At 42.0% G+C, this 18,204-nt stretch overlaps 1 protein-coding gene across 6 annotated transcripts in view; it reads right to left on the reverse strand.

Annotated features, from left to right (window-relative positions):
• The window catches only part of LOC134529603 (nuclear factor 1 X-type), a 608,051-nt gene that overhangs the window by 228,118 nt on the left and 361,729 nt on the right, over positions 1 to 18,204 (reverse strand). For all 6 annotated transcript variants that reach the window (XM_063363878.1, XM_063363875.1, XM_063363872.1 and 3 more), the window contains one exon: positions 5,963 to 6,118. In XM_063363878.1, the coding sequence (XP_063219948.1) occupies positions 5,963 to 6,118 (156 nt within the window). The remainder of the gene's footprint in view (positions 1 to 5,962; positions 6,119 to 18,204) is intronic.

Consider the following 18,204-nt stretch of genomic DNA (forward strand, 5'->3'; position numbering starts at 1 on the left):
TTTGGTAATGAAATTTTTTTAGCATAAAATATCCTTTGGTATATACTTTGGGGATAAATAATTTCCTCTAAACTTTAACGCTCCTCAACAAACATAGGACACCGTAAATTAATGGAAATATTTTTACCCTTCGTCATTTTCTATTACGCCTGGACATTAGCTTTGTTAATTTTTGAACATTATCCCACATTGTGCCGTCACTATTGAAGTCACTATAGACGGGACTTTACGCCCAAATAAAATTAAAATTATATCGGTCAGTTTTCATCTATGTATTAAAAAATGTATGAATTATATGAGATTGGTGTTATAATAAAAATTCAAATTACTATCTGTTATTATTTTTTATTAAATTAAGCATTGTTGACGGGTTTTGTTTGGTTTCCCCGCACTGCGATGGTTCTGCATGTATGGAGGTCCTGGACCAGACACGACCTCGCTGGGCCAACGTGGGCTCCAAAAAGCTCGCTCACACAGCTCGCACTCTCACACAGCTCGCACTCTCACACTACTCTCACAGCACCCCAGTCCCTAGGTGACCAGGTTCGACATTCACTACTAGTTCTGCTCATCCATGTTCATCACAGACGTGGACGCTACGGCGCGTGCTTGTTCACGCCAGCGACTTGCTGTTGCACACTTCGCTGATGTCTGCGAGAAAAGTGCAGAATGCTATTTTTGCGCCACTTGCTGGACTCGTGGATTCCCTTCACGTCCTCCGCTCGTCCAGTCAACTCCGACCAACCGGATTCTCTCATCCCTAGCCCCGCCCACTGGCTACGCCCGCGCAAACAGGCCTGGTGCTCCCGTTCGCGAAGTGTCAACAGCGCTCCAAGAACAACTCCTCTGGGGAGAAAGAGAAAGTGCAAATTCTTCCCATGAAAATGCAGTTTTAAAATAAATATTATCCTAAAATGTCTATAAGAATGATCAAAATCATCGGTTGTAAGCAATGAAAATAACGTTCTGTGAATGATTCTTGTAAAGGGGAAGATTGTATTTTTTTTACATACGCCATTGCTGCTTACGCTGTATGTCATAGAGAAACCACAATATTGGACATAAAAGATGAATACACAAACATACAGATAACAACCAAAAATTAGCCAATATCAAAAGTAAAATGCATAGACCGCAGATAGAATTCCGTGACGACATAAATAAGTCAGAAACAAATCATAGGAGAGACAAACAAATTGGGCTGATAACGACGAGACACTTGCAACAGGAACAGTAACTAAAGACGATAACTGACCATGAACAACACAGCGGCTTAGAAAGTCTTCTGTGTTGTCGTCGTTGCGTTGTACAAATTATCTGTTTCGTATCACCGTGTCTCTTGTGTTGTCCAAGGTTGGTTTGTGTTCTCATGCACTGTTCTTGTGGCAACTGTCTCGTCGTTGTTAGTGCGCCGTGTTCGTCTGTGCTGTGATGTTCTGACTGATTCCTTCCACGGTGCTGTGGACCAATGGTACTCCAGCAGTCACGCGCACTTGATTCAATTACTACATTTTAAGCTACGTTTGGACTGCACTACTCGTGAAGAACCACCCACTCTGCAGTGAACTCAACTTCACGGCAGCTGAGAGCGTCCTGACTCACGGTTATGACAGCTGTATTGACCAGTAAGCCATTACTGTCGGGACCACACAAACAAGCCTGCACAGTTGGCGTGTGCTCTATGTGCAGCTTACGTCTATGGCGCACAGAGGCTACACCATGTAACTAACCTACACAAGTACTTATACCATGAAGTCTATGTGCTCTTGTATTTTATGAACGTTGCATATGTTTTACATTGTTACAGAGTTTTAATTAATTAATTTCCTTATAGTAAAAAAAAGATGCGCATTATTGGAAGTACTTATAAAAACTGCTTCTACACTCTTCTGTATTCAAAGTGGTTTATTTTAGACATGCAATTCTGTCTGACAGCTAAATGAGTTTAGGAAATAGAGTTCATGTTTCCTGTACAGTAATGAGAAAAAAAATGAAAGGCTTTTCGAAAAATTTATTTAAAAAAAGCAATAAAAGGTTTTCGATTAATTCCTTTGCTTTGTGACAATATAAAATGTCTATGTAATTATCTCCATGGTTGTGACATAAATCGCTCTTCTTTTAATAATAATATTTGTATATAAGTTGATTAACCATCTTTGTTTAATTGAAACACGTTTAAAATGAGAGATAAAATACATGTTATATCAACATTAGTAGTGTGTGTACTAAAAAAAAGGACTGCAACTTCAAAAATACGTTTTATTTCACTGCGTTTGATTTCCATTTATAAAAACATTAAAGTGCGCGAAAACTTTCGTACTGGGCCCTTGGTATGTTTCCAGTGTTACTTAAAGTTTTCATTCTTAATTTACTGGTTATGACTATTTTGTATTATCCTTGAAGGCTCGCAACTGATAACAGACTACCAAAAACATTTATTGTAAAAAATTATTTTGTTAAAACATCCTGGTAACAAAATAGTTTATATTCTTATTTTAAGTGTAAGTTATCCTCATACTATTTGCAGGGTTTTATATATATTTATTTAGAAGTTCAGTTGATTTACTAACACACAATTAGATCTGGGAAACTACACATTTATTTATTTATTTATTTATTTATTTATTTTGTTTTACACATGTTGTATAACAGACAGATTCCTTACTTTAAAAATAAACATGCGATTAAAAAAAATAATAGTAGCTAATTTACAGACGTCTTAGTTTCATACTCTAAGCATTAAACAATGAGTTCCTTTGACTATATAAGCAACTGATATATCTTGGTAAACGCTGATGTCAATGAAAAAATTACTAATGACTAGATTTTAATAAAACATTACGTAAAAAACTACGCATGTTTACCTTAAGTCATGCCACATGATAAAATGTTTTAAGATATTTATTCCAAAAGGTGTATTATAAGACTATTTACATGACAAGTTATTTTTTATTATTGGAAATGCTGCTGTTTGCTTCTGCAGAATGCATTTATATGGCATTCGACGCGGGTGGGATATACCACTAAGACAGACCCGAACAAATTAGTAAGAAATTATTTTGCGTGGGCTGCACCTTTTTACAACTTCTGCGATCAAATGTTCTAGTGGGTTTAGAGAGAAAAACGTGGTGGGTGTAGAAAGTACAGAAGGTGATCTACATTCGAGCTCATAGGTGCTATAAAAATGAATTATTTTTTATTTATACTTGTATAAATACTGAAATTTATACAATTTTTTATTCTATGGGAAAAATATCCATAATAAATTTAAAAATATGATTTCCCTATTTTTTGTTACACTGTGTGAAATATAAATGTGTGTGAAATTGTAACAGTGTTATCACGTTTTGTTTTTCCATTGAAATTTGTTATTCGTAATATATTCCCCTTAATTTTACAATCACATGCAGACGAACACAATACGCTGACAAGTTATCAGCACATTGCTTTCGTTTGTGCTGTAATTTACTTCACTTTAATTCCTTGCGCGGAATTCTCTGCCATGTCCAAGATGTAACACTGGACATGGGCCTTCACCGGCTTGCCCTACGTGCGTTTATGTAATCATCTTTGTTGTCCTTTCCTCAGGGTTATTTTTCATGAAAACCCGCGTAAAGCAGCATTGGCGTAAGTCCAAAATATAACATTGACTCAGTCTTTCCCTTTGCAAGACTCATTCAAAGTACAAAAAGGTATCGTCAACACGCCCAGCCGCGCATTGTGCGAGAGGAACGCCAAGCGGCAGTCCGGTGCAGGAATGGGCAGGAAGGGGCAGGAAGGTGCAGGAAGGTGCAGGATGGGGCAGGAAGGGGCAGAAAGGGGCAGGAGGTGCAGGAAGGGCCAGGAAGGGGCAGGAAGGTGCAGGAAGGTGCATGAAGGGGCAGGAAGGGGCAGGAAGAGGCAGGAAGGGGCAGGAAGGAGCAGGGAGGGGCAGGAAGGTGCAGGAAGGTGCAGGAAGGAGCAGGAAGGTGCAGGAAGGGTCAGGAATGGGCAGGAATGGGCAGAAAGGGGCAGGAAAAGGCAGGAAGGGGCAGGAAGGGGCAGGAAGGTGCAGGAAGGGGCAGGAAATGGCAGGAAGGGGCAGGAAGGTGCAGGAAGGGGCAGGAAGGTGCAGGAAGGTGCAGGAATGAGCAGGAAGGTGCAGGAAGGTGCAGGAAGGGGCAGGAAGGGGCAGGAAGGTGCAGGAAGGGGCAGGAAGGGGCAGGAAGTGGCAGGAAGGGGCAGGAAGGTAAACGAAGGGGCAGGAAGGTGCAGGAAGGAGCAGGAAGGGGCAGGAAGGTGCAGGAAGGAGCAGGAAGGTGCAGGAAGGTGCATGAAGGGGCAGGAAGGGGCAGGAAGAGGCAGGAAGGGGCAGGAAGGAGCAGGGAGGGGCAGGAAGGTGCAGGAAGTTGCAGGAAGGAGCAGGAAGGTGCAGGAAGGGTCAGGAATGGGCAGGAATGGGCAGAAAGGGGCAGGAAAAGGCAGGAAGGGGCAGGAAGGGGCAGGAAGGTGCAGGAAGGGGCAGGAAATGGCAGGAAGGGGCAGGAAGGTGCAGGAAGGGGCAGGAAGGTGCAGGAAGGTGCAGGAATGAGCAGGAAGGTGCAGGAAGGTGCAGGAAGGGGCAGGAAGGGGCAGGAAGGTGCAGGAAGGGGCAGGAAGGGGCAGGAAGTGGCAGGAAGGGGCAGGAAGGGGCAGGAAGGTGCAGGAAGGATCAGGAAGGGGCAGGAAGGTGCAGGAAGGAGCAGGAAGGTGCAGGAAGGGCCAGGAAGGGCCAGGAAGGGGCAGGAAGGTGCAGGAAGGTGCAGGAAGGGGCAGGAAGGGCCAGGAAGGGGCAGGAAGGTGCAGGAAGGAGCAGGAAGGTGCAGGAAGGGCCAGGAAGGGGCAGGAAGGTGCAGGAAGGGGCAGGAAGGGGCAGGAAGGGGCAGGAAGGGGCAGAAAGGTGCAGGAAGGGGCAGGAAGGGCCAGGAAGGGGCAGGAAGGGGCAGGAAGGTGCAGGAAGGGGCAGGAAGGTGCAGGAAGGAGCAGGAAGGGGCAGGAAGGTGCAGGAAGGAGCAGGAAGGTTCAGGAAGGGGCTGGAAGGTGCAGGAAGGGGAAGGAAGGTGCAGGAAGGGGCAGGAAGGGGCAGGAAGGAGCAGGAAGCAGCAGGAAGGTGCAGGAAGCAGCAGGAAGGTGCAGGAAGGGGCTGAAAGGGGCATGAAGGTGCAGGAAGGGGCAGGAAGGGGCTGGAAGGGGCTGGAAGGGGCAGGAAGGTGCAGGAAGGGGCAGGAAGGGGCAGGAAGGGGCAGGAGGTGCAGGAAGGGGCTGGAAGGGGCTGGAAGGTGCAGGAAGGGGCAGGAAGGTGCAGGAAGGAGCAGGAAGGTGCAGGAAGGCGCAGGAAGGTGCAGGAAGGAGCAGGAAGGTGCAGGAAGGGGCTGGAAGGGACAGGAAGGTGCAGGAAGGGGCAAGAAGGTGCAGGAAGGAGCAGGAAGGGACAGGAAGGTGCAGGAAGGAGCAGGAAGGTGCAGGAAGGGACTGGAAGGGGCAGGAAGGTGCAGGAAGGGGCAGGAAGGGGCTGGAAGGGGCAGGAAGGGGCAGGAAGGGGCAGGAAGGGCCAGGTAGGGGCAGGAAGGGACAGGATGGTGCAGGAAGGTGCAGGAAGGGGCTGGAAGGGGCAGGAAGGTGCAGGAAGGGGCAGGAAGGTGCAGGAAGGTGCAGGAAGGGGTGGGAAGTGGCAGGAAGGGGCAGGAAGTGGCAGGAAGGGGTGGGAAGTGGCAGGAAGGTGCAGGAAGGTGCAGGAAGGTGCAGGAAGGGGTGGGAAGTGGCAGGAAGGGGCAGGAAGTGGCAGGAAGGGGCAGGAAGGGGACGAAAGGTGCAGGAAGGGGCAGGAAGGTGCAGGAAGGTGCAGGAAGGGGCGGGAAGTGGCAGGAAGGGGCAGGAAGTGGCAGGAAGGGGCAGGAAGGTGCAGGAAGGGGCAGGAAGTGCAGCGAGACGGACCAGCACTGACCTGCAGCTCCTCGCGGCAGCGACGCTCCTCCTCCAGCGACATGCGCTTCTCGTGCTTCTTGAAGTACTTGCGCTTGGCGGCTTGCAGGTTGAACCACGTGTACGAGAAGGACTTCACGTACGGCAGGAGCGCCTCGATGAACGGGTGGAACTCATCCTGCAACAACAACCAACGCCGCTTTGCCACGACTGCCCGGGAACACAATCGCTTGCGCCAGCACAAGAAACTCTCCGGGGAGCAGCTGTCAAAAACAATGGTTTGAATCGCTGCATACTGCCAAAGATTGTGTAAAAAAATTCTCTACTGTGGTCTCGGTTAAAAAAATGATCACCTTCAATACACGAAGAACGTTGGTTACAAATTATCCAGGTATCTTGGTAAACTTACGACAATCTTCGTGGATTGACGGACACTGAGTTCACTTACTTTGAACATGAATCCAAAAGAATTTTCTTGGTGTATTAAAAAAAATCCAAACTGGATAATTTTACAGTAAGAACAATCTTCATTTGTCCAAATGTGTGTTCATCTTTTTTTAGAATGAAACGTACGACTCCGAAGTCAAAATACGGCGTAGTTTCTACTAAGATTCAGTTATTTTAAATTACTAAGAACTCTTAGTTTATTTGAGTAAAATTCATTGTTGAAAAAGCCAGTGAATTTACTTTTATTTTTTAAAGTGTAAATATTCCGATAAAAACATGGTATTATTTGCAGAAATGTGTTTGAAAATGTATTCGCCAACTATTTTCCAGAGAATAATTTTTGTGAAACACACATTTGAACTTCTGCGTGTACAAAGGAATTAATGTCCCAGAATGTGGCACAAATGTGTTGTGGCTGTCGTGACTGTATCCACGCACACTAACATCACCTCCATGATCGCCTCTGTCCACAGCCCACTCTGGTTCATTCCAGCAGAACAAGGAATACATGCTCTAGAGTTGACCCTGTACCGAACAATTCCCCTTCAGCACCCGAGTTTCGAACGAGTTTCCGAGATGTTTGAGAATAATGACAGCTGGAGTGGTGTTTCGAGCCATGCTACTATATATAAATTAATGAAAGAAAGAGATTGGCAGTCAGTCTGTCAGTCTGCCAGTCAATGTCTGTCAGTCTGCCAGTCAGTCAGTCAGTCTGTCAGTCTGCCAGTCAGTCAGTCTGTCAGTCTGTCTGTGTCAGCGAGGCCTGAAGCCGTGACTTTCGGCTCGTGAATCCTCTAGGCGGAGTACGTTTGCACCTAGAAGCGATAATTTTTTTTTTTAAATTAGGTTTAGTTCTTTTCAAACTAACATTTTTACCAGCGATTTTCGACCACGTTTTTCCTTTCATCTCCATGGCAACGGCTGTTGAATTTTTGACGCCTTGTTCGTCTTCATGGCAATGGCTGCTGCATTGTTTTTTTTCGTATTAACGTTAGGATCTTAATCCATGTTTTCCGTAACCATCATCTTCACCATCATATGCCTCTGCTTTGGTTAAATTAATGTGAATTTGAAGGCTCTTTTATTTGGCGTCTTTGGTTAGTATTTTTTTCCCGTTTATCTTAGTTATAGTATTTTTATTTTTCATAAGTTGATTTTTAAAATTATATTCAGTTTTTTTTTTCGTTCGTGGCACGTGGCGTACCCACAAAGTGAGGCATAGGTATATAATGAGCAGTGCGAGAGTGTTCTGCCTGTACACTGTGAAACAGTTTTGTACTACTTAAAAGGAAAATACTTGGAAATATCAGCTACCAACTATATCGTTTGTAAAACTGCAAGGCAGTAACAGTTGCAAACGGCACAAAGCTCTGCCTTGCAGTTCAAGCAAGTGACATCTTTGGCAACTGAGTTTCCAAGGACTAGCCTTGTAAAAGTACAAACAAACTGTTTCAGCGTATACTTACGCAGTGAATCGCCGGTGCCTCAGCTAGTGCTTCGTGAAACTACTAGTGCTAGTTGAATTGCACAGAACAAGCAGGAACATTCAGCGAACAACTGCAGTCGCCTCCAGGCAGGTGTGCGAGTGGAGTACCCCAGGCTTGACGACAGCAGTATCTGCCCGCGAGCGGGCAACCACGTTGAAGCTGAGCAACTATTCACATTTAAAACCACATGTATTTGCAGACCGAAGGATCTCCGCCTGGCGCTGGTTCAAAGGCAGTTCTAAAGTCGCCAAACATTCAGCTGTCCTCGGTGGAGTGACATCAAACCCCAGTATAAACAGTCTTTTGAGGTCTGTTCTTTGTGGTTTTATTGTTACACTGTAATGAGCGGTTTGGCAAGACATTCCGTTTGCAACAATATACCAATGCCAATCGCAGGAAACCAAGATTGTAACATTTGTGCGGAACACCCAACACGGAAAACAACAAACCACAGACTAGCCACTGCGTGGTGTGTCTGCGTTGTCTCCATTGTGTTGTCCAGAGATGTTTATCTGTCCGCCTGTTGTCAGTAATATGTCTTCGTTGTTTCTTCCTTTTTATTGTTTGTTCTGTTTTATCTTTGTTAGTTTGTTTTTCTTTTACTGACTTAATCCTTTCTTCTGGATACCGTATTTTGTGGACAACAGCTATTCCTATCTTGTGTTCTGGACATTTCTTGATATTTGTTAATAGATAATAAAATTACTAAGAACATGAACCCATAAGAAACACCTTGGAGTATTTATCAAATTCTTAAAAATCTGAATAATTTCACAGAAAAAGGTTTCTTGTCTTTTCTACGTGCACAGCGGAACACAGAAGTCGGAAGCTGGAATACAGCGTAGTTTCTGCAAAGATCCAGCTATCTGCAACTCCAGAAAATACACAATTTCTTTGTGGAACATTCTGCCATGAAAAGTCCGTCAATTCACTTTGATTTTTAACGGTGCGAAGAAGAAGGTAAAAGAGAATGTTTTAGGGGAATCAATCCCTGTCACTCTGTATTTTCCCATTTTTCGTTGCAATATGAATTTTCAGCGGTCGATCCATATTTTTGCCTCAAAAAATCATACAGCACACCTTCCCACGTGTTGACACCTGGTTACAGACTGGTTCTGCTCCCAGACTCCACTGGGACTACTTTCCGCTGGCAACTGTAGCTGTCCTCGATGCCTCCAGTCCAGAAGGTTGAAGTCAACGAGGAAAAATTATGGACTATGCGTCTTATAAAATCAAAGGGAGCTGTATTGCTAGCCGAGGCAGAATTACTTCAGATCCAAGATGGCTGGCTTGGTGCCCGCAGGACGCATAGCAACTCACACTAGCCTAACGCGACGAGAACTCCAAGCAACAGAGGAATCCCTCACTAGCGACTCCGTGCTCATGATCCCGAATCATGTGTACGATACTGATGTACATTGCTAGAACATGTTTTGTAATGATAACATCATTACGGACCTGGTTAGAGACTTTAAATAAACATGTACAATTGTCATCGTCTGCATTAGTTGGTTCTGACATTTGTACTGTCAAATGATAAGTTAATGAAGAATTAATGCGCAGAAAACGAAAATCCGTCTCCATCATTGTTACTCTATGCTCTGTTGTTGCGACCTGGAATGTTCGAGAGATTTGCAGCTGTGGTAGATACTCTCAACCCTATGGTTTCCTCAGGGGACTCCCTTCAGCTCACCGCATTCCTGTCAGCGCACGCCCACACCTCACACTCGGCACGAACACATCAATACTGCAAGTCAGAGCCAATTGACTGTGCGCACCAGCGGACATGGACTCGCAGCTGCGCAGCCAATTAGAAACACGCTCATTTGCCATTGGCTGTGACAGCAGACGTGGTCAGAACTATAAATCTCCATGCTGTGCAGTCTTGAAGGCACTCCACAGCGAGTACACGTCTGTGTCGTGCAGATCTGTCTGCCTGTTCTTACTATTTTCTGGTTTCATCTTCAGTTCATTTTATTACTTGTGTGGTTTTTCATGATCGTTCTTTTTTTTTTGTCAACTTGTTTAATGTGTTTTGTACTAGTATGGATACAAATATTATATACATACTGTATGGACCTTGATTTTCTGACACAAAGAAATATTCTACAGTGGTTTCTGTCTATAATTTATTTCAACGTAAATTTTTTAAAACCTTTATATTTTGGCCGCGACCTTAAAGAACATCTCAAGCACCGAGCAACAGAAACTGAACGGGAGACAGACAGTCCTCGACGAAATCCGTGACGTGACTCAAGTTTCGAACCCCAAATCGTCGCACGCCTTGTGCAGCCAGCGAGCTACGTCCATCGACAGTTGTTCAGCTCGCAGCACGCCCGCTCCGAGGACGTTTCCTTCGCCCCAGACACTGCCCGACCGAGCACTCGAACTGTGGCTCATGTGCACCAACGTGACGAAAAAATTTTCAACAGAGGCTGCATCTTTTTTTTTTTTTGTCGGGGCTGGTACAACGAGCCATGTCGGTTACTTCGACAACTTGTCATTGGTGTTATTTAAATGTTTTTTTTTTCCTTTCCTCGACCACGATAGCTCTCTTTCATTTCACGTCACGTCACAAATTTCGTTGCAAGGAATACGATGTAAATATACGAAATACCAAGAAAGTCACGTAAGATCGAGCATTAAGTAATGAAAAATTTTCGAGATATTTCGATTATAATTATATTTTGCAAAATTTTTGTCCCAGGCGAAAACTTAGTTTTTTTTTTTCTCGCTGTAAGTAGAGATGAGCCGCCAGAAAATAAAGAGTCGTAGAAAGTATCATAAGTGAGAAGATAAATACTTAAAAACTTGGGAGGGCAAAAGGTACATCTCTGCGCCACCCGGCAGTTCAGAACAAGACTAATGAGCGTTGAAAATTACTCTCTCTGCTTTCTTAGGATTTTTTACTTGTCCAGAGTCTTTGACGTGTGCTAAGTGGTAGTGTAATAACACTGGACAAACCTGCAGGCTATGGAAAAAGAAGAAAAAATTCAATACTGCCTTCATGTAGCTCGCAATCAATAAATGGAGCGCAAAAATATTTTCTAAGTGTTTTCTGTTTTCCTGAAATCTGCATACTTGCTTAATATTAATCATTTCCTTGTTTTTTTTTTTGTTAATTGTTGATAGATGTTGTCGGATTAGTTTTAGAAAATTAAAATATGTGACATAAAATGAGTGAAATAATTAAAAATTACATATAGCTTAAACCATTCGAAAATATTGCTGGTTTGTGCGCCACTGAAGTGGTGCATAAAATTCAGAATTAAGGTTAAGCTTACTAAATCAGAAACTATAGTATTTAAGCGTAAACATCTTCCACAACACGATGATAGGACACGACTTACACCATTCAATGAACAAATTCCTAACAAAAATAATTTGTTAAATATCTGGGCGTGTACATGTATAGGAAACAACTATGGCGTGATCACATAGACGGGAAAAGAAAAGCAGCTTTCACTAGACTCTTGACCCACTGTCCTGTCATGAACATATGATTACATAGCCCTGTCAAAAAAGGCATAGTGATTCATAACGCGCTAATAAAACCAGGAATAACGTACGCGGCACCAATTTGGGCAACAGCTGCCGAAACGCATTTAATAAAATTGCAGAGAAAACTGAGTAAGAGTTATCGTATCGCGGCAGATGTTACTGTGTGTTGCCCCGTCAGGGCCATGCACAGAGAGCTTAAGTTCGAACTTCTGAAAAAATTATTTCATCAGAACTGCTCAGACATTTCATGATAAATTTGCAATAAATATAAATTCTCTTACTACTTATCTTGAGGAACATGATCCAGACTTGCACTATAAATATAAAATGCCGATTACGATTCTCAAACGGAGACCTCCTAGACGCGTTGTGATTGGCCGGCTTGTCTGGCCACTCAGAGCGCGGGGTAAAGTATTTTATAAAGACGTAGAACCTTGTAGGATTTAGGAGGATATTGGTTCAGAGTAACATTCCACCTTAATGACACCAAGAAGACTGACCCCACCACTAAGGGACATAAATGCAGCCATATTGGCCGACATATTTGTTTTTTCCGACAGCCTCTAGAACCTCTTAGAAAACAGTTGTAGCGACCGCCATATATTTCCCACTTATCCATTTAAGTGCCATAGTGTCCACCGAACGACACTCAACAGTCATTTTAGCAGACATATTTTCGCCATCTTGCCGGCCATGATAAAATTCCTTACGTTTCAACCTACAACTTGGAAAAAATCTTAAAAATTAAAAATATAAATTTTAAAAATTCATATAAAATCTGCTAGAGTCCGATGATAGTATAATGGTAGAATGTTATAAATTTTACAATGATATCCTTTCCAAATATAATGATTTATTAGGAAGTATAAATCACATACATTATCTAATTAAATCACCCTTGTCATGAAAGTCGTGACCCTAGAGTCAACTTCAGGTGGTATTACAAATATATGAAATTGATTGTTGATTTTTCCCACTTCCACGACACCCATCTCACTAGTCATCCTCAATGCGAACAAGGAAATAGCACTAGACAAGCGCCCGACTAATATATGTTGCCGGTCACCTACGTCAGAACATAGAGGCATTATTTGCGCATGCTGCAGTCCCATAGTAAGTAAGCTTTACGCTTTGTTCAGGACCAATCACAAGCATGGAGTAGCTTGGCTTCTGGGTTGTAGCCGCGTCCTTGACGAATAATTCACCAACGTTTCGGTCGACATTGCAGTCGCCATCATCAGGGAGCAGTTACCTACTGAAAGCCTGTGAACATTATCAATCACAAGCATGTTCGTCATGCGTCTCCGAGGAAAATAAACCACACTCAAGACTCTGTAACGACATGTTATACCGACAATTACACCCACGTGACTCATACTCGGTACGCTTTTGTCTCTTATCATAGTATCCTTACGATCCTTCAACAATAGAATCCAAATAGCCCTAAATAGCATAGGAGTCTCAATTATAAGCATATTGCACTTGCATATCCGATCATTGATATTGCATAATGGAGCTACACAAAAGTTTGTCTGCACACGTTTCTGAATATGTGGCTTACACACAGGCATTACGCCACCAATATTTTGTTGGACGACATTAGCTAACACAAGTGCATTCACCTCCACTCTCCCAAATACGAGAATAAATATGCCCAGCACGCTTCTTACACACAGCATAACAGAGCACACTTCCACTTTAAAAACAGCCAGTTACAAACCAGTATAACTGGAGCCCTGCAATAGCCTGTACACAGAAAAATGTTTATTGTTCTTTCACAAAAGATATCCAGTTGCCGAGAAATATTTTTAAAATATTACAAGAAAAATACCATTAATTTGTACAACACTTTGTTATGTTTATTTAAGCATATATTAAATACGTTTTTGGAAACAATTCTGAGTATTTCATGTTGCGCTTATGAAAAAATGGCGAGTGGTTTAAAATTTTTTATTAATGTTTCATACCAGCAGAAAGTTTTGTAAAACTTGGAAAAGATAATAGAATATTTAATATTTGGACTTAATTTTTTTACTGTGATTACTATTAATGCACGCAGTTAATACTAAAAAGCTATTCAGGGAACCGTTTCCAAATACCTATTACTAATGTATGTACTGGGACAACACAAGGCACTCATAACCCGGGCAAGAATCCGAACCCAGTGTTACAGCAAACAATTTTTTTTGCAGCGATGCGGTTACTTTCATTAAAATGTACGGATTTACAAATATCTGTTATTTTACATTATTATTTCAGTTCCAATTACAAAAAAAAATGTTTACAGAGCAGTAAAGATCCGACCCAGGATTTTCCCGGAGTCATTTGGAAAACTGAAAGCAGGCTGGCGGGCGGGATAGAGAGTTTAGTGTGTTACCACTACGCTTACTAAACTAAACGTTTAACAATTCATATTTTGGCTTGATGTTTATGTAGTCACCACTTTAGTTTGGATGCAGAATGCTCTCTTGCGATCACGATTATTCGCAAAAGCATGACGAATATGCTTGTGATTGGTCATATGCTAAGTTTAAGGTGAGTCGAACATAAACACGGGTCTATAGCATTCACAAAAGCATATCAGAATGGTTCTACAGCAGGAATAATGGAAGTAACTTGCAGCATTATTAGTGACTAAATTTAATCGTTAAACATCCAGTTACTTGGAATATTTTTTCCTAAGAAACACAATACTTCGTTTAGTATACATATTCTAATACGGTGTTTAAATTAATTTATTAATTATCACTGATTAGGAATTGGTGCAAGGACTATAATCAAATTAAATTCTAAAGATTTGATACTTTTTTTTATAATTTAACAATAAGAAACAATTTGGGAAATAATACCGCGAACTGAATGACTAATTATCCAGTGGATGACGCAAGTTCACTGTGTCGGGTACAAAGTTCAACAAACATAATGGCTAATATGGCTCTTATGACGTCAAAATGGTGGTGTAGGTGCGTTAGTTTATGCCTTCGCAGTATAGCCCACTTTGTGTCATTCACTGCGGGAAATTACTCGGTGCTTTCATAAGTGCACTCATTAAAGTCGAACCGAGAACCTCCAATACTGAATTTTTATTAAAAACGTATCATTTTTATCAGTATTTAAAGTTTTCAATATTTTTATTGAATTCATTATGGCGTATGGTGACCGGGGTCAATGTCAAGGTCATCAACCTAAGATTGGGCTTTCTAAGGAACCGGCCTTGCTCTAAGTTAATGCTGATTTTGGAGCAATATATTTATCTCGAATTTTTTTTTCTCAAAAATGTAACATTCTGAGAAAAACCCTAAATTTTCAGTCCTTTGAAGGAATTGTGTAAATTTTGTAGGTAAATATAGGACCGTCATAATATGCTACTCGCAGGTTAATTGTCATCTAATTTTATAACACTATGCATATATTTGAGGCATAATGTTAGCATAATTTCTGCAATTTACTTACTTTTTGCCCGTTACTGTCAAAATTGTACTCATTATGTATACATATATGATAGTGATTTTCTGTAATCAGATATTTAATTTTTTAAAAATGGCAGGTATCGATAAAAGGTTGTATATTAGTATGGCTGGTGCATATTCACTGGAATGATTTCATTTGGAATGGAATTTTAAGAATTAAGAATCGTAGCAAAATAAGTAAAGCATTTAATGACTTCAAGGATTTGCCTATTCCCATTCAATTGTTTTTATCAATTTAATCATATTTGTGTTTGATAAAACACGTGATGCTGGACATCTTTGGAATCTGTTGTGTACGCGTTGAAAAGAGCAATATTTCATGTTTCTAAAAATGGCACAGTACCTCGCTGTCGAACGTAATCAGCACAGACATAGTCCCCATTCCATTGTTAGATTGGCCATTGACGAAAACACTTATACTCTGTGGAAATAATCAAGCATTAAGATGCAATTTATAACACGAACCAGAAAAAAATAGCGTTGTTAACAAGTTAGTAAGGGAAGATTTTTACATAAATTACACGTGAGCACATCAAAACTTAAATAGAGAAAATTCTCATTGGCATGACATTACAATTTCAGTGACACAGCTTAAAATAAAATGTAGCGTTGTTTAAAATATCTTTGAACGCAGTAAAGACTGCGGGGATAACTGAGGTTCGAAAGTGTAAGATGAAACGCTCGCCAGTATGATGGTTGGCGGTTGCTTCCCAGGGGAAGGCGGTGGAAGAGCGGTGTGCTTTTGGCAAACTCGCGGATTCCTAGGGTTGCAGCTCCCCGGTACCTAGATCCTCGTCTACCAGCACCGCACTACTTCCTCCTCCGGGTGGGGCTGTTGTCGCCGCCTTGATTGGCCGCCCCGGCTCCAGATCAATCCCCGCTGTCTGAGGCCCAAGATTTGTCGGACACTTAGTGCCGGCGGCGGGTCCCGCCCCGAGGCGCCCTCAATTATACTCCTGGAGCTCTCTCGCCGCCCCGCCAGCTACCCCCTGCCCGCAGTGCAGGGTGCAGGGCGAGCCGAACAGCCCGCCAGCGCACGCGCTCGCACCAGGAGCAAAGTGCAGACCTCGCGCTCCGAGTTCATCAGCGTTGTGTTGTCTGGAGCAGGCCGCACGGCGACAGGAAAAATAAAAAATAACAACAATTAAGAACCGCGGATCTTCCAACGTTCCTATTTTTACTGCTGTGAGAGATTGTACCTTGTTAGAAATACATGCTCATGTTTTATTATTCCTATATTTTTATGATTTTTTTAAAATAAAATAAACCCAATTGGATATTTAAACATGATAATAAAAAAACCTCGAAAACATATTTACGAAAACGATTGTTCATGAGATTTAGTCTATACATAGCGATTTTAACATGAAATCGATCAGATATCTAAATTCACGTACATTATAAACTACGTAGTACCCACATAAAATTAAAAGTCCTATTTCAGCTACATCCCAAGTTGAAACTTTCAAACTGCAAAAATTTATATCCTAAAACCAATGATGATTATTATATATTTACCTATCACAAATATTAACTATTTTAATCAGTTTTTAATCAGAACAAGCGCGTGCCTATGAGGAAGTTGTCGTCCAATATGATTAGCCAACAAAAAATATGATCAACCTGTTTCACGAAATAGCCCAGTAGAGACTAGCAGCCAATGATTGGTCAGGAGTTCTTGAAAATTAACACAACACATCCTTGAAAGACCAGTCGGAAGGGAGATAGCAGTGATTGTACAGTCACTTAAGCCAATCAGGAAGGACCATTTAGCCAAGGATGAATGTAGGAAGAATCCACAGACGAAAAGGTGGTGACTGTACACTTGAATAGCGGCTTTAAAGTCTGATGCATCGTTATTCATTGCAACTAAGAAACTAATGGATTCAAAAACCAATGAATTAACAGATAAAGGAGGAAAGAACAGTTCCGTAACAGATACACAATGTAGCAGAGACCAAAATCCATTTACAGCAAATTGATATTGCGTTTATAGAAAGTTATAAACATTTATAACAACCACATATGTTGTGTTGTAAGAATATTGAAGTGGTCGGTGCGCGTCACTTGAACTTCGCGCCGCGCGGCGGACTTCGGCGCTCCTTCCCTTCCTACCTTCCCCCCCCCCCTCTCTGCGTCCAGTGCTGTGTTTTGTCTTCCCCTCGTGAGGTGTCCGCGCATGCGCGTGGCGCCCTCTTGCTTAATTAAAACTAGGTGTAATGCCTTGAAGGCTCTTCTTGTTCGTTAGCAGTCAGTCGGTGCTGGTCGTGAATTAAGCATGTAGTCAGAAACTTGCTTTAGAGAGAGTGTGTGACAGCGGGGAGAATGCACGTAAGTGTTGTAAGGTGGTGACCCTTACAGTAATGTAAACGGTACTTGGTAATAGCTGTATTATAAATTCCATTTCGGCCGTCACCGTCTAAATTCAATTTGGCATTTATTGTTTTCCTTGATCGTTTTTGTATTAATACCATGCATAGTTTGTTTGACGTCTCTCCCCGTCTGGTCTACAGTCTTCGTTAGGACTTGTTTTTTCGTAATGAATTTAATGTATTAATTTGTAAATTTTCCTTTTATATCATGCCTTATCATGCTTTACAGTAAGCTTATACCGCCTAGTGTAGGTTAGGCCGCGGTCGCCTGCATGTTCATTTGACGTTTTTGTATTCTCTAATGAGGCATGTTAGTGTTCATTATCCTTGTGTGTAAGCGTTAATACTTAATTGTAAAATTTCTTTCAAGTATTTATCAAGTTAATATTATGTATTCAATCAAGCATTTAATCCTAAAGAAAATATAGATATGCGTTCACGTATTTTGCCGTGGCATGTGTACTAGCTCTATCAGTATTAAGCAAGTATTAATTATATGTGAAAGAATGATGTATTTGTATGATAACCACGTGAGGCCTTTGCCCATGATTAAACGAACTAAGTTAATGTAACTATTTGCTACTTCAACCTTTGCATCCATCCTTGGCTATAATTGTTAGATTACCTCTTTGAAAACCTTTTATTCAGCATAATTTATTCAGTATTTTTAAGGATTGTGTTACACGCAGTTGAAGGTTCACGTGAATGTACTTCACCTGTTTACACTTTCCCATGAAGCTCATGGAAGCCTTCAACTGCGCAACTCTGCTGTGTTATGCTGACTATTAACGTTTTTGTTTTTCTCTTTTGTCTTGCATGCACCATGGGGTCACCGGTCACGGGATGGGTGTATCGTCTACGCCGTGACGAGCTGGTTCAAATCCTCTCCGAGGAGGGCGTTTCCTTCGAGGAGGGCGCTACTGTTGCTGTTTTGAGGAGCCTACTCGTCCAGCATGTTCGTTACTCCTGGGAATCAGCTGATGAGGT

This window comes from Bacillus rossius, chromosome 2 (genome assembly GCF_032445375.1).
Source record: "Bacillus rossius redtenbacheri isolate Brsri chromosome 2, Brsri_v3, whole genome shotgun sequence".
In the NCBI taxonomy this organism is placed as follows: domain Eukaryota; kingdom Metazoa; phylum Arthropoda; class Insecta; order Phasmatodea; family Bacillidae; genus Bacillus; species Bacillus rossius.